General features: G+C 58.0%; 1 protein-coding gene across 3 annotated transcripts in view; it reads left to right on the forward strand.

Annotated features, from left to right (window-relative positions):
* The window catches only part of COL26A1 (collagen type XXVI alpha 1 chain), a 191,655-nt gene extending 177,089 nt beyond the window's left edge, over positions 1-14,566 (forward strand). For all 3 annotated transcript variants that reach the window (XM_088796758.1, XM_074328372.2, XM_019752812.3), the window contains 8 exons: positions 1,703-1,801; positions 2,437-2,589; positions 3,619-3,699; positions 5,506-5,558; positions 9,264-9,299; positions 10,478-10,522; positions 12,191-12,275; positions 13,021-14,566. In XM_088796758.1, the coding sequence (XP_088652884.1) occupies positions 1,703-1,801; positions 2,437-2,589; positions 3,619-3,699; positions 5,506-5,558; positions 9,264-9,299; positions 10,478-10,522; positions 12,191-12,275; positions 13,021-13,181 (713 nt within the window). In that variant the 3' untranslated portion in view covers positions 13,182-14,566. The remainder of the gene's footprint in view (positions 1-1,702; positions 1,802-2,436; positions 2,590-3,618; positions 3,700-5,505; positions 5,559-9,263; positions 9,300-10,477; positions 10,523-12,190; positions 12,276-13,020) is intronic.
* The last annotated feature ends 2,131 nt before the right edge of the window (positions 14,567-16,697 follow it).

The raw sequence follows: 16,697 nt of genomic DNA on the forward strand, positions 1-16,697 counted from the left end.
GAGGACACCTGCTGCCGTGTTATTTTCTCCCTTCCCTCCACATTTTAAAGTCAGGGATAACAATTTCTCTCTCCAGCTTTCATTCATTGGCTGGGGCTCCATCCTCTGGGCCTGCAAATAGTAATGATACTGTGATAGTAGTAGCTTGAATTGTTGAATGCCTACCTTGTGCCAGGTACGGTGCGGAGCCTTTACCTGGGTGGATGTTTAGCTGGCACCTGTCAGCATGGCTGAACTCAGGGATTTAAGGCTGGTGTCTCTTCTGACTTGTCAGTATCCATGCAGTGCCAGTTATTAAATATTTTTATATTACCCTAGGCTGGACAGATAGCCTTTCTCATCATTCCAGTAAGCTCATAAAGCTTGGAGTTACAGAGGAGAAAACAGGCTCAGAGAAGTGACTCCTGGGGTCACCCAGCGAACCAGGGGCTTTGTCCCCATGATTCCTGGTCCCACTGGGGAACTTTGGAGGTGATGCTCTCCTCTCTCCCAGTTGAGCCGCCAGCTTCTTAGCACCCTTGCCCTGACTCAGCTCTGAGCACACTCCCTGAACCCCTCTTCCCTGTCTCTTCTGCCCTGTTTCATGTATATGCCCATCCTGTTCAGAGGGGAGAAAGCGACCCCCTCTGTGGGAGAATTAACCTCCAGTGGCTATTTCTGGGGCCATGAGAGAAGCAGATATTCTGCATTCTTCTGATGAGGCTGAGGCCGTGGGAGGAGGGGTGAGCCCACGCCTGCTGTGGGCGTGGGGGAACGTCTCACTCTAGACCCCCTGGCCTACTTCTCTAGCCACTGTCCCTAAGGTCCCACCACAGAGGGCTGCTCCATGCCCTCTTCTGTGACTGAAGAGGAAGAAGATTCCCATCTGCAGGAGGACCCAGGCCCCAACCCCCCTGGGGGATGGGAGGAGCTCTAAGTCTTCTGGGACAGACCTTTCTTTTTCCCAGGGAAGTGCAGTTCCAAGAAATGGCCACCAGGTGAGGCACAAACCCTACAAATGGTGACACCGGCGTGCTCCCTGGAATCCCAGAGAGCAGGCGGTCTCCCCAAACCAGTGGCCCCTGTAAAGCCTTTCCTCCAGGACCACAGTCACGCGCATTTGGAGCTGGAGGGACCCAAAGAGGCAGAGCAAGCCCTTACATCGGTCCAGCAAGCATTTCTGAGCACACTCTCCAGCCATTCCAGAGAGAGAAGGGGCTGTCGCCAGGCCACATGACGGGCTTCTTACTGCTCTGTCTCCTCTAGCCCACCCTTGGGGCCTGGAGACCACAGAGCTGGGCAGGCTTGTCCTTTGGGGCTTTCTGGGGCCTCTGACGAGGCCTTACTGGGGAGCTCTTTACCACAAGCCTGATTCCCAACCCTGAGCAGGGAGGCCGAAAGATGTGGAGAAAGGGTCCTGACTCATCTCCAGCCTGGCTCTGCCACCTTGAGCAAGGGACCACACCTTTTTGCACCTCAGTTTCCCCACATGTGGAATGGAAACAAAAGCAGCTTTTGAGATCATAGAAGTCAATAGGGACAGAAATGTTGTATAAACTGTAATGACTGATTTGAGCTGACGGTGAGCCCCTTGCCCCACCGGGGAAGCCACAGGTGGGTGGGGCTCCTGGGCGCAGGTCTGACCAGACAGCACAGGTGGTCAGGCCTGGAGCCACCAGCTTAGCCCACAGTGTCCTCAGGCCTCTTCTCGTTCTCTCCCCAGGGCCCCCGGGGCAGACGGGACCACCAGGGCCTGCAGGGCCCCCAGGCTCCAAAGGTGACAGGGGCCAGGCAGGAGAGAAAGGCCCAGCAGGACCTCCCGGTAAGGACACTGACTTTGTCCTTTGTCCACTGGGGGCTGGGGGCTGGGGTTTCCCCCTCTCCAAGCAGGCGAAGCATCCCATGCACCTCCTGCTCTTGCTGGGGCGAATGATTCCCACCTGGCGGAGACGCCAGGCTCACCTCCTCCACCGGCACCCTAACTGCTGCCCGTCCCAGGCACTGGGCTGCAGGAAGAAGAGAATGCTCTGGGAGCTGTGAGTGCCGGTGTTGGAGTGGGGCTGCCAGGAGCTAGGGGTTGTTCTCAGCCATTTAAACAACACCCCCAGAGGGCCACAAACTCCTCCTGGGTCCTGCAGCGGAGTGACCCCTGGTCAGCCTGGCTGGCACCCTTGGTGCTCTTTCCCCAGAGCTGAGGTTTCCTAGAGGGGACAGAGGGTACCAGGCCAGAGCTGTTCCTTTCTCCCTCCCCTGCCACCGAGCTGCCCCAGAGTTCCATCTGCAGGGGGCCGGGAAGGGGAAGCCATTTCATTTATATTCCAGGACAGCCCTCCATGAAGACTGTGATCTAGAGGCCGCCACTGACCTCAGTTCTGTCCCCTTCAGGGCCTGTTTCCTGTCAGTAATGGTGGCTGCCGGGCCCAACCCTCACATGACTCCTCTTCTCCCCATTTGCAGGCCTCTTGGGGCCGCCAGGGCCCCGTGGGCTTCCTGGAGAGATGGGGCGCCCCGGACCCCCTGGCCCTCCTGGCCCAGCAGGCAGTCCGGGCCTTCCTCCAAATGGCCCCCAAGGCGTCCTCTACTCCCTACAGCCACCAACCGACAAGGACAGTGAGTGTCAACCTGAGGGGGGGCGGGGGCAGGCCTAAGCTGCCCTGTCTGCTGGGGGATCAGCCCTCCCCAGAGGACCCCGTGAAGGGACCCAGCAGTGAGTGGGGAGTCAGCTTGGGAGTAGACTCCACCAGGTGGAGGTCCCTCTGCTTCCATACCGCTCCCCCATCCCACTTTGGCCCCCGCATGACCTGTTTCTGCCCTGGTGCTTAGCTCCTGCCCCTGGGGTCCTGACACCCCAAACGTCACTCTGCTCTTTGGCCTGGCTTCAGTTTCCCCACCTAATGATGGCAGCACCACTGAGATCATCCGTTATCACATCTCCTTGTCACAAATGCCATCACTGCAGCTTATCCAACAAATGTTGATTGAGTACCTACGGTGTGTTGTCACTGGGGATGCATCAGTGAGCAAAACAAACAGACTCCTGCCCTCAGGGGCCACAAGCTAATGCAAGAGGGTACATCTGAGCGCCCAGAAACACCTGCCTACGTGTGGAAAAGCCCATGTGTGGAGAGAGGGGCGGCAGAGGTAGCCTCTGGCTGCCCTGGCCAGGCTCTGAGGATGGGGCAGGGAGAAGTCACGTGTAGCTCGCCCTAGAAGAACCCAGGTCATGGGAGACAGACCCCACCCTACCCTCAGGCCCTGATGGAGGCAGCTCAGAGGGTGAGCAGGGAGGGCTTCCTGGAGGAGGCCCCGATGGAGTGAGCCAGCTGGGTATATCAGGATGGGCACATGGGTGGAGCCTGGAAGAGAGTGCCAGCCTAAGGCATTGGGGAAATGAGCAAGGTGGGGCCAGAATGTAAGGGCCTGGAATATTCAGGAAGGAGTTTGTCTTTATATGAAGCCCTTTGACCTGGCCTCTGTGTGCTCTTCTGAGCAGTGGGAGCAATAACATCTCTTTGCCAGGGCTGCTCTGAGGCCCAGCAGGGCCTGGGGTGCCTGTCCTGGCTTCGGGGGGACCTCAGTTTCAGCCTCCCAGCCATGGCGGCTCCACCCTGACGTCACAGCCACCTGCTCTTCCCATAGATGGAGACTCACAGCTGGCTTCTGCCGTGGACACGGTGCTGGCAGGGGTCCCAGGGCCCCGGGGTCCCCCTGGCCCTCCAGGTAAGTGCAGAGAACAACAACAAGGCTGGCCTGGAGTGGGTACCCCTTCCTGGGTTTGGCCCAGGCCAAGACACCTTGGGGGGTTGTCTGGGGGCTCTGGCCTTGGCAGGGTGCTGGGAAGTTGGTCTGCCCTAACCTGCTGTGTGGCCTGAGGGGAGGCGTCTGGCTTCTGAGTGGCATCTTGCCTGTGTGACTGGACACAGGACCCCAAGCTCCTGACATCCACATGAAGCAGTTCAGGGCTGCCCTCGTGTGGACCAGGTGGGGGTGCACTGGAGTCCCAGGCCCAGGAGCTCGGGGTGAGCACTGGGGAGGCTCAGGTGGGGCAGGTACCTATGAGAGGCAGCAGGCCCATGGCCTTTAGGTAGAAACCAGGGGCCCAGGGGAGGGGATGGCCCTGGGGTTTGATGGGCTGAGCCTGGGTCTGGCTGGATCCCCACCTCCCCCAGACTCTCCCTGGAAGGAGGGGGCGTGCATGGCAGGGGCCACTGAAACCCTGTGTGGATGTCCCCGGGCCCAGAGCAATCACTCCCTGTCATTTGTTTACTCTCCTACACATTTGGCAAATATTCACTGAGCATGGTCCTACCTGCTGGGCAGTGCTCTGGGTCCCCGGGACACTGGTGTTACATTCTAGTGGAGGAAGGCAAACTGTGCAAATGTTGAAAGTAAAGTCCATAGATCTGAGAGAGTGATGGATGGAAAGCAGGGCTGGGTGAGGGCCAGGCCAGGCCAGGGCAGGCCTCATTTCAAAGGTGAGGGATTGCTGGGAGGAGATGAGGGAGTGAACTTGAGAGTACCTGGGGACCTCAGGTGATTTGCTCTGACTGGAGAGAGAAGGTTTGTTTCGTAACTAGACTCAGTCCAGCTGTGCACCCCACCTGGGGTACACTTTCCTGCACCTGTCCTCCTCAAACATGGGGGTGCATTGGGACAGCCCAGCAGGGGGCTCCCTGCAGCCCAGGAGGTACAGGTCTCTACGTGCCACCAGGGACATAAGCCTCACTTTCCCAAGTGTGCTGGAAGTTCAGTCGTGAACGCTGTCCCCCATGCTGGACACAGGTCGCCCAGCCTGACCCTCTGGGCATTCCCTGGCATATGGGCGAGACAGACATGTAAACTGAGAGCAGCCAGGAGTGGTGGCTGGTCCACGTCGAGGGTCTGCCTAGGGGAGCAGTGGGGGTAGGTGGGGAGGCTTCCTGAGGGAGCTGATGCTCAGCCTGAGACTAGTAGGAAAGGCCAGTAGGAAACGATTTGCGGGGATGTGGAGGGAATGGAGAAGCTCCAGGAGGAAGGAACAGCTTTGGCAATGACACAGAAGCAGAGGAACTTTCGGGAGGGTATATGGGGAAGGGGGTGGAGGGGTCAGGCTGAGAGGCACCTTACTGAATGGTTGTTCTGGGTGTCTTGATGGTCAGGAAGTAGTTGTAGTAACCCAGGTAAGAAGGATGACCTCGGAGAGGTCAGGTCCAAGGTCCGAAGAAGGGGCAGATGTGGGAAAAATTTGCCAGGGGACCGGTGGCTAGGGTTGATGCAGGTGGCCCCGTAGATGAGGCCCTGAGAGGAGGGGCAGGCTGGGGTATACGGGCTGCATGGAGAGAGTGGATGGAGGTGGGCTGTCCGCTCTGAGAATGGGCAAGGCGCCCCCTTCCCCCACCATTCATTCACTGACCTTTTATTTGCTGTCCATGGAGACAGACCCAGGGTAGGGGCTGGGGTGGAAGGGTGGGAATGTCCCTTTCCAGAGCTGATGGGGGACGAGGGGCTTCTCTGGCCCCAGGTGACCATCTGTCACTCTGCTGACAGGTCCCCCTGGACCACATGGTCCCCCAGGACCCCCAGGTGCACCTGGATCCCAGGTAAGGCCTCTCCCATTTCTGTCGGGGGAGGGGACATTGGCTCCCTAGGAAAGGAAGAGCTAGGCTTCTTGCCTGCAGGAAGGAATTAAGTCACCCGGCCCCACCCCACCTAGGCCCAGGTGGGTCCCACGGGTAGGTAGGTGTGGGATTCTTGTTTTATTAACAGCAGCGGCCTTTGCTGCTCATTTCCTCTATGCCAGGGAAGTGTTAACATCATTCCTGTTTCATAGATGAGCTAACTGAGACCCAGAGAGGCCAGCATCACAGAATGTCCATCCCAGCATGTCACCCCTTCTCCCCAAGAATCGCCAATGTGGGAGGGGCACCCCAAACCCTGACTGGGTGTCTCCAACCCTAGCTTGCTGTGCCTTTCTAGCTGTATAAACCTTGGCTAAAAGGCAGACTTTCTGGGCTCTGGCTTCCTTGACTGCTAAGACGGGGGATACAGGGCCTGCCTTGTAGATTGTTACAGGGAACAAAAGAGAGATAAAATGCCAGGTGGAAGTGCCTTGTGTTGAAGGAACCCAGGGACCTGGGTGAAAAATCACACTGAGGAGAAAGAGGGGCCCAGGACACTTGGTGGAGGCAGAAAGGGTGGTGTTTGGGAGTGTCCTGCCATGCAGAGCTTCTTACAGCCCCCATCCTGGATCTCATCCAGACCAAGGGCTCCGCTGCCCTGGAGCTCTGCTCTGGGGCAGGGGTGCTAAGAGGTGGCCCCCACACTATAAGAGGTGTGGATCCAGGCTTGGGTCTGTGGGCACTGGGACCTGGGGAGTCCACACGTTCATTCATCCGTTTAGTCACTTGGTATTCCTCACGCTCTGGGAGGGTGCTGGCCTCCCATCCGAGGGGTCACAGTCCAGTCCCCTAAAGCTTACCTTCTAGACATCAAAGAACCAGTGTCCCAGGACTGATTTGCACCCTGTGGTCCCTGCTGTGTGTTTTCACATCAGGAGGAGGAAGCGTGGAGGAGAAGGGCCGGCTGGTGCATAGGCCATGGGGAGGGGTGGATGGCAGCTCCGACCAGGGACGTGCCCACGTAGCATGTAGCATAGGGCAGAGCAAGAGCAGATGTGGTACGGACCAGGCTGGCGGGCAAGCCTAGGGTGGGGCAGGTGCTAAGAGGGAATGGGAGGCCTGCAGGGCTCATCTGCTCCTGAGTCAGGTGGGATGGGCCAGGTAAGCCGACAGTCTAGGCCCCCAGGGTTACCCTCCTCTCCTCTCTAGCCCCCAGCCACAGGCCCTGGAGAGAGGAGATGGGGGCAGGTGAGAGAATGACAGTGATCAAGAGGACAGTGGTGAGGGACAAAAAGGCCCAGGAAACCATAGGAAGCAGCTGGAGGAGAGAAGTGTGGCGGAGCTCCACACGCCGCAGGAGCTCTGTCCAGTGGGGCCCCTCCAGCTGCCCCAGCCCAGAGCAACAGGCAAGGTCAGGGCGACGGTGTTTCCAACCCTTCCCCACACTTGCTCATGTCAGCTGCTTTCAGGGTCTCATCATTTAATCCCAGCAGCGATGGGGAAGTGGAGGCTCAGAGAGTTTCTGTCCCTTGTGGGAGTCACACAGCAGAGTGGCAGAGCTGGGATCCTGGCTGGGCCGGGGTGACTCCAGGCCCCTCTCAGGCTTTTTCCAGCTGCCTCTGGCCCTTGCCAAGAACACAGTGGGTGCCTGGGGGTGGCCTTATCCTACCAGTCTATTTTCAGGGTCTTCCAGTTCATTGTGGGCAGATCCTCAGGTGGCTTTGTAGACATGTCCTTGTAGGCCCAGGTCTGCAAGATTCCAAGGAGGTTCAAGGGGTCCGAGTCTGAGCTGCTCATCCAGCCCCCCTCAAGGGGTTGTGAGCAGGTATTAGCATGAAGGGTCTTTGGGCTGCTGGCGTGTTGACTCCTTACGTCCTTACTGTGGTCCTTCCCTAAGGCTGGGGACCTACGGCTACGACTGGGACGCCACAGTGCACCAGGCCTGTCACTGGCTCTCCAGGATCCCAGTGGACAGGCTCTGAAGAGCCCTTCCAAGACCCACTGCCAGGGCCTGTCCAGGACCCCACATGGCAGGGATGGAGATAGGTTCCAAGGTTAGCCCACTGATGATGTCAGAACGGCCAGCAGCCTCCTCTGCTCACCACAGAGGGACTGTGGCTTCACTGTGGACGGTGAGGCCAGTCTGGTGACCTAGCCATTGTCTTCTTCCCTAGCCAAGGAGTCAAGCCCTCTCAGGATTGGGTGTTCCTCCCAGACATTGGTCAGATAGAAGTGAGCAGGGACAATGGTGAAGGACCAGGTGGCCCCTACTCTCTCCTCTGATTGGGACAGATAGGCTGGGGTTTGAAGCCTAGCTCTGCCAGTTTCTAGCTGGTGATGCTGAGCAAGTCACTGACCCCTCTGGGCCTCAGTTTCCCCATCTGTGAAATGGGGATGAAAATCCTCCCTAGGCAGGTGAGGAATCAGAGGGATAATAGATAGAAAATGCCAGGCCCTGAGGAGACCCTTAATAAATGCTATTCATGAACCAAACATCTCCTGGGGCCTTAATTGTGACAGTCATCGTACTGGGCACAAGAGCAAGGACATGGGGACCCCTGCCCTCCGGTAGTTGATAGGCTGATGAGGGAGACAGATGATGAAAAGAAAGAGCCATGAACGAACTAAATGAGGCAATGTGACAGTAACTGGGAAAGGGCCTATTGCGACAGACAGGAGGGGAATGACAGATGTGAGGAAGTGACACTTTGGCTGAGACCCGAGGCACCAGAGGAGCAGCCACGAAAGATGCTGAGAAAGGGCATTCTGGGTAGAAGAGTAAGCGCACAGGCTCTGCGCAGGGAGGGGGCGGGGACACCCTGGGCAAAGACGAGTGTGGTCTGAGATGAGGCAGGGAGCGGCCAGGGCCTTATCTGCAGGGCTGAAGTGAGGGAACTCTGAGTGTCAGGGAGGGAGAATCCCTAAGCTGATTTATATCTTTAAGAGGCCCCTTGGCTATTGTGCGGGGGCTGGGGGCCTGGGGAGTGGAGCAGGGAGATCAGGGAGGGGGCCCCAGCAGCGCAGAGGGGGACACTGGAAGGCAATTTGCATTAAGGTGGTAGCAGTGGAAGTGGCCAAGTGAACGGACATATGTAGAAAGTGGACCTGACAGGTCTGGCTGATAGAATAAATTTGGTGAGTGAGGGAAAGGGAAGGTGAACTCCCAGGTGTGCTGGAGCAGCTGGGAAGACCATGGAGACATTTCCCAAGAAGGGTGACTGTGGGGTGGGGGCAGGTATAAAACCCAGGAGTTCCCTTTGGAGAGGTGGAATGGGGCGCCTCCTGGTGGGGATGCGGGGGATGCTGAACACGGGGGTCTGGGGCTCTGGGGAGCCTCCCCCTGGGCACCAGCTCTGATGGGAGTCCACGTGTGGGACCCTTGCGGTCACCACTGCTGTCACTCAGTCTTATGGAGGGGGAGGGGTGCGTGCTTTTCCATCCATTCCCTTCTCCCCATTTCGCAGGTGAAAAGACCGAGGGCACAGCTGAGGCTCACTGAGGAGCCAGTGCCAGGTGGCTCCAAGACCTGGGAGGCCCTCAAGTGTGGCCTTCTCATTTCCTCCCCACCATCATCTTCCCTCCCATATTTTTCAGATCCAGAGCCCTGTGCAGGGGGAGCGGGAGGGGAGGACTGCGGGGTTGGCGCGGGCCGGTAAGGGCTAATCTGCTTTGTTTGATTTTCTATAGGGCCTGGCTGGAGAGCGGGGCATGATGGGGCCATCTGTAAGTGTGGGGCTGTGTAGATGGGCCACTCCTAGGGTGGTGGGCTCTGGTATGGGCCCAGGGTACCAGGGGGGTGGGGTCTGTTCCCGGCAGCCTTGCCTGAGCTCAGCCCCACAGTCTGCCCAAAATATCCAACCCAGCCGGGGTGGGCCAGAGGAGAGAAGGGGCAACCTGAGTACAGTACCAGCTTCCCAAGTTGAGAAGGGTTAGCCTTGTGGGGTGGAGAGCCCCCACACTGGGAATGTGAGCAAGGACTGAAATAGCCTCCTGTTGGGGGGTTTGGATGAGAGTCGTGAGGTGTCTTCCAGGGAATCCAGACACCTAGGTTAACATGCTGTGTGATCTGGATCACTGTTTTCCTTCTCTGACCTCCCATAAATAGGAGACTTAGGCCTATGACCTCTAATTTCCCTTCTTGGAAATAAGAATTCTTGATTCTGAACTCCTGCCTATAGGGGGAGAACCTCTTTTGTGCTCAAGTCTTACATGGGAGGTGGGGTCGTTCTGGGGTGGTGCTGGTGGTGATCTTTGCTGAGCACCTACTGTGTGCTGGCCACAGTGGAGACACTCTTATAGTGGATTTAAGCTTCACAGTTACCCAGCAAGACCACACTTTATTATCCCCGTTTGCCTGAACTGGCAGCTCAGAGAGGGTAAGTAATTTTACCAAGGTCACACAGCAAGGCAATGCTAGGGCCAAGATTTAAACCCAGGAGAGTTAGCCTCTAAAGCCGTGTCTCCTCCTGGGCTTCTGTATAGTAATGTATAACAACACTTTCACAGCACTTTAGGCACCAAGCTCCAGTCTAAGCTCTTTATCGATGTTGCTTTATTTAATCCTTCTAATAGTCCTATGATGTAGGTACGGTTATTACTCCCCTTTTAGAGATGAGAACACTGAGGCACAGAAGTAAAGTACCTTGCTCAAGGTCACACAGGTAGGTGTAATTGTGAGGCTGGCCCCGTGTTGCAGACAAGGAAGCAGAGTCCTGAGATCCCTGGAAGAACCGAGAAATGAGCTTGGAGGGCCCCAAACCTTCCCCAGAAGAAGAGTTAAGTCCCGAAAGACAACTCTAGACACCTCCCACGCCAGGCTGTGCAGGGTGACCAGGGCCTTGGTCCTCCCCAACTCCCCACTCACCCCTCCCTGATTGCTGACTGCGTGATTTTCTTCCTAGGGTGAGCCTGGCGGGAAGGGAGAAGAAGAGAAAGCTGCTGCAGAGGTAACTGTGCTCGGCCTGTGCTTCCCTCCTGCCCTTGGCTGTGTCTTAGTGGGAGAGAGGACACCCCACAGATCCGTCCTGACACTCCTCAGTCCTGAACCTGACCCCAGCCCTGCAGCTGACACAGACGCGGGGAGTGGGGATTACAGCATAGTGTGAAGAGTCTGCATTGGGGGTAGCACAGATGGGGTGACTGGCCCAGAGCTGGGGGCCAGGGGAGACCCTGCTGGGGAGGGCAGGAGGAGCTATGGACCTGCAGAAGAGGCTTCAGCCTGTGGGGTCCCTCTCCAGGGACAGGACTCTCCCATGAACAGCGCCTGGCACACGGATATGCCCACAAGGTCACAGGCTGGTGGAGTGAAGGATGTGTGGACAGGTGGACAGACAGACAGATGGCTGATGAATGTGGGAGAGGACAGTAAGGGAGTGAGGAAGGGAGCACGCATGGCCCTGGGCAGGATGGGCAGGGAGGGACACGGCCAGGGCGAGGGCATGGCCATGACGACCCACTACCTTCCGGGGAGGAGGAGGGCTGCTGAGGACGGAGATTGTTGCTAAAGGGGGCGAGAGCCGTGGGACCAACAGAGGCCTTGCAAACTGAGACTATGAATCCCCTGAGTTGGTACATGTCTCCCCTTAAGGGAGTGAACTTGGGGAGGCTCCAAGCATGAGGGTATCTGGCAAGGTCCTTGTCTGACTGAAGAAGGGGGAAGTTGCTGGAACCAGAGCCACTTATGGGTGCAGGAGGCAGTGGGAGGAAGATGAGGGTACCGGAGCATGAGCAGATTCACAGGTCACTTGTGATACCAGACTGAGAGGGTACATGTGATTTCATAAGAGTGCAACCTGTGGCCCAGGGACATGGGGCTTAGCTGGGTCCCTGACAGAAGGGCCTGGACCCTCTGCGTCTCACCGGAGACACCCCCATGCCCGATACCGCCCACAGCACAGCTTCTGGTGGAGTTTGGTTCCCTGGTGGGAAGTCCTCCGTCCTGTAACCCAGTAGGATGCTTTTCTTCCCGCCTTTGTTTGGTTTTAAGCTAAATTAATCTCAATATCATGACAGCTGTCATGTTACACCAGCAAAAGGTGCCTGCTTTGCTGCTGAGTCCAGGTGGGGCCTTGTCCCTTCACCGTTACCTTTCTTTTCAAAGCGGCCTTGATACCTGTCTCCTCAATCTGTCAGCTCATTCACATGTCTTGACACACAAGGTCCTTTGCCCACAGGTCGGCCAGGTCACAGACATGCAGACTCTGAGCATCTCATCATCACGCCCTCCTGCCAGTGGTGTCTCTCCCCCTTTTCTTGCCAGGTGGCCACACCTGGAGGGCTCTCAGGTGGGCAGTGCCAGGAAGGAAAGCAGCAAAGCCCCCCCACTTGTGGACCTGTGTGAGGTCCTCTGCCTGAGGCAGGGTATTTTCTGGAAAGGGCACACAGGGGAAGCAGTCAGGCAGCCACTGAGTAGGACAAGCCCAAGCTCGAGGGGACAGGCCTAGATGTGACACACGGGTTTCTTGTCATTGAACAAGAATTTGAATGCCATCCCTGGCACATAGTAGATGCTGGCTGTTGTATCAATGTTGGTGACAGGAGGGAAAAGGTGAGGGCTGGGACAACAGGTACACTGAAGCAGAACGGCTCTGACCCTGGCCGCTCCTCCCTGCCAGGGCGAAGGGGTGCAGCAGCTGCGGGAGGCCCTGAAGATCCTGGCAGAGAGAGTCCTCATCCTGGAGCACATGATTGGGGTCCATGGTGAGTAGTGACCAGGGACTGGGGACAGGCAGGCCCCCAGCTGGCCACCACGTTGGGAATCTCCCTTCACTCTCACCTCCCCACCCCTGGTGGCTGGTGCTGTCTCTGGTCTCCCTGCCTCCATGGCCCATCCACTTGGCTGCCAGATGGTTTTCCGCAAACCCCAGTCTGACCCTGCCCTTCCCCTGCTCAAGGACCCTCAGCGGCTCCCTGCTGCCCATGACTGACATCCAGGTGCATCAGTTGCCTCAAGTCCCTCCCCAGCAGAGCCTGGTGCCTAGTGACACAGAGCCACCACCCAGTCTTCCCAGGCCCCCTCCCACCTCGTGCCTTGGCTCCAGCCGTGTCCTCTGCCGGCTACACACTATTTCCCACTTCAGGACCTGCTCCAAGTTCTCTCCGTCTCTGAAGCCGGCCTCCCCTCTCCTCACACTGCTCCGCGGAGCCTTCTGTTCCCTCATAGCGTGGGGCTTCCATGTCTCTCCCTGGCACACTGAAAGGCCCTGGTGGCAGGGTGGCGACTGAGCCTCTGTGGGGACTGGAGCCCAGCCCTGGTCAGTCTGTGTTGAAGAACGAATGAATGAATGAGTGGGTGAATGAATGAATGAGTGGGTGAATGTGTGTGAATGCGTGAAGAGGAGAAAGCCCTGTCCTCGCTGGGCTCAGTGCACACATTGCTGGCCGGGGACCAGAAGCAAAGGTGCCTTTGAGTGCTCCCCAGGCCACCCTCTTGCTCTCCTTCCAGATCCCCTGGCGTCCCCCGAGGGGGGCTCCGGCCAGGATGCTGCCCTGAGAGCCAACCTCAAGATGAAGCGTGGCGGCGCCCCCCCCGATGGCTCCCTCACTGCCCTGCTTGGCCCCAGTCCTGTGCAGAAGAGCGCTGGCCAGCCCAGCAGCGGGAAGTAAGGGCCCAGCTCTCCAGGACAAGCCCGGCCCCACCAGAGACCCAGCCAGCCCTGAAGCCTGTGCTGCCACTGCTTCCTGAAGGCACCCCTAGTGGGACTGGGCCCCAGGCATAGACAATCATGAGCGACATTTGCTCCCAGGACTTGGGGGCCTTGGGGGCAGATGGCACCTCCAGGGGCAGGGACAGGGGCCCTCCCCTTGTCCCTGCCCTCCCCTACCCCCACTCCCTGCAGGAGGCAGAGTCTGAGTGGGCTGGGCGGGGTGCGAGAATAATCATAACACACATCATTTGCTGAGTCCCTGCAATGCCGGGGCCTGTCCAAGGAGTTCTCCCCACATCGTCTCATTTAACCCTTAGGAGGTAGGCTAGTTACCCCCACTTTACATGGGGAACAGAGGCTTGGAGAGGATAAATAACCTGCAAGACCACCGGACTGTGGAGGGCTGGGGCAGGATTTGAACCCAAGCCTTTCAGTTCCTTAACTCTTTACCCAACCATCTTCCCCTCTTTACAGGAAACTCCAGAAGGGTGGGCACAGGGCTGCGGGGAGGCTGGACCGGCCAGCAGGAAGGAGGGCAGGGCCCTGGGCCTTCTTCCTTGACTCCCCTCTCCTGGCTTGTGGCCAGGGAGACCCCTAGTAAACTCATGACAGTCACATGGACCTGGGGACTGAGAGGAGCATTGGGGTGTGAGGTCCTCATACCAAATTGGCACAGCCTACCACTGCCTCCCAAACTCTCTGAGTCCGCCCACCCCCACCGGGGTCTTCCCCCCCCTGAGCCGGGAGGAGGCTGTGTGCACCCTCAAAGCCCCATCACGTGCAGCCCTGCCCTCTCGGGGAATCTGTGAGGTTGGCCACTTCTGTGTCACATGGCAAATCTAATATCTCCTTGACGAAGGAGAAAAAGAGGCTGCCAGAGTCCCAGGCTCTATTCGGGAGAGATACAGCCACCCTCAGGGCTGTGGGCCCAGGAAGCTCTACAATAGACCCCATGTCCCCATGCCCCAGAGCCACTCACGGCCTCTCAGGCCACGGGTCCTCTGTGATCTGGACCACCCTGGTGCTCCTCTCTCGCTGGGCCAGGACCCAAACTCAGCGAGGACCACAAACTCAGAGATTCACAGGTGCTGGCACCACCCCGGGCACGTCGCCCCCTGGCAGCAGGAGCAACCCAGCCCCAGCGCTCCTGTGGTCCTGGGAGGCTGTGGCCTGTGCCTGTGGGCCCTGATAACCTCTCCCTGCCCTCAAGTCCCTGACGCCCCCATGAAGCCAGCTGTCCCGGGGCCAAGGTGTGGCCTCCCGCAGGCCTGTCTCATGGAAGGGCAGTCCGAGGCGGGCAGGAACTCTGTAATACTCTGATAATAAAGGTGCTCTCCCAACTGGGGTTCTGGTGCTATGTGGCAGCAGCTGCGGGGAGGCCTGCTGAGCCCGGCCACAGTGACCCCCAGGTGTGAGGGAGGCTGCCCCTAGAAAGCCCCACATCTAGTGACAGTGTGGCTGGATGTGAGGACAGGCAAATCCTGGCCAGTGTGACACACATGGCAGGGGGTGACCGTGGGGCCACATCAACAGCGGACCGGGCGGCTAATCTCCTGGGGGCATGAGGAAGGGCCACAGAGGAGAAAGGCGTCTTCAGGGTCAGCAGGAGTCAGCTCAGCAGAACAGGGCCCTGCAGGCAGGGCGGACAGCAGCCGCAAAGGCTTGGAGGGGGGAGGAGGGGGCTCACTGGTGACCCTTTGGGCAAGGTGTACACAGAGTGTGCGTGCAGGGGTGCAGGAGGGAGAGGATGGGCCAGACAGGCGGGCATGCTTCTCCCAGACGGCTGAGCCCCTTTCTATTTCTCTAGACCACCTTTTCAGCTCACTGGAGGCCCCCATGCTGTCCCGAGCACCCCCTGGGAGACTGAATACCCTCTGACAAGCTAAGGTCCTCTACACTTTGGTGAAGCAGGCTAGGAGGCACGTCATTCTCCCAGACCCCATAGCAGAATGGGGCCCTAAGAGACTGTTCTGCATACCCAGGACGCCAAATGTGCTGCATCGTGGCCCCCGGCCCAGGCTCTGTGTGGGCCTCTCCCCCCGATGCCTTAGGCGTAGGCATCTTAGACCAGGTGGTTGCTGCTTTGGGAGGGTGTGAACTAAGCACGGCCATGCAGGGGGTTGTCCACACATGCACATAAAGCCCCTCAGTGCAGAACAGAAGCAAGCGGGGCAGGGGGGAGTGGGGATTCAAAGGGCCAGGGGCTGGCTCTCCCCTGGCCATCCGGTTCCAGTGCAGACTCTGCAAGCTCAAAATCTGAAGTCAACCTGGCCTTCCAGGTCCTTATAAAAGATATTTGTCAAAGCAGGCACATATAGCATATTTTATTTAAGTTGGTTAGCTCAATGTATAACTTTAAAATATTTAGACATGTGGGAAACCTCCATTTGTCCCCTGGCTCTGGATCCTGCATGGTCCAGAGCATGCCTGGGTGGAGGCTAGCAGGACCTGGAGTGAGCCCGCCCAAGATGGGAACACGGTGTCCAGGTGTGCCAGGCCCACCTCAGAGCTGCTGGGGGCAAAAGGGGGTGCAGGAAGGAACCAACTTCCAAGGGGAGGTCCGTGACAGCAGGGTGGACAGGCCAATTTGCAGTGTCTTGGAACTCAGAGGGGGCCCCAGTCCCCAAAGCCTGGGGTTGTGGGACGGGTTCTCCCCAGGGAGGTGGTCATAAGGTGGTCCTTCATAAGGGTGAGACCAGACACTGTCCTAAACACATGGCAGGTGTTACCTCCCTTCTGCTTCGCAGCTGCCTTTCTCATTTCATGGAAGGTCAACTCAGCCCCAGAGAGGGTGAGTGGCTTGCCCAGAGTCACACAGCTGGTCGATGGGAAGCTGGGTTTCTGAACAGGTCTGTGGCACTCAGGGAGGCTGTGCTCTCAGCTGCTGAGTTCTGGAAGGAAGAGTGGAGTTCACAGAAACCGAGATAGAGGGGTGGCATTGCAAGGAGGGCATGCGTGAGCAGAATTCGGAGGTGGGTGATGAGTAGAGCAGATTAGGGTGGGGAACAGAGGGAATTCTCACAGGAGACTAAAGCAGCTACCAGATGCCGAAACTTGGAGGACACTGAATGCCGGAGGGGGAGGAAATTGACCCATGGGAGACAGGCAGCTGTGGCAGGTTCTCAGTCTGTCTGGCCTCTCCCCTCCATCTGGCCCCAGTGATCTTTCCGAAATGCAAGCCTGATAGCAGTCTCCACTTATTCATGAATCTGCAGAGGCTCCCCTGTTCCTGGGCTCTGCTGCAACCTGGGGCTTTCAACCAGTGACAGCAGCACCGGCAGGGTATTCGGGCCAGGGCTCCTGTCATTGGCTGGCCTCATCTCTGTCCAGCCTATGGGTGCTGGTTGGAGGGAGTTTGGGGCACGTACAGCTCCAGTGATAGCACAGTTCTTGGCTTTGGGCAAAAGGCTCAGATGCATCACCTGGGTTGGGCCCCTCTGGTCCTTGACTGTGTCCTGTGTCATCAGCGTCTTTG

Source organism: Rhinolophus sinicus, chromosome 3, assembly GCF_057876585.1.
Source record: "Rhinolophus sinicus isolate RSI-liver-muscle chromosome 3, RSI-T2T, whole genome shotgun sequence".
Taxonomy (NCBI): Eukaryota; Metazoa; Chordata; class Mammalia; order Chiroptera; family Rhinolophidae; genus Rhinolophus; species Rhinolophus sinicus.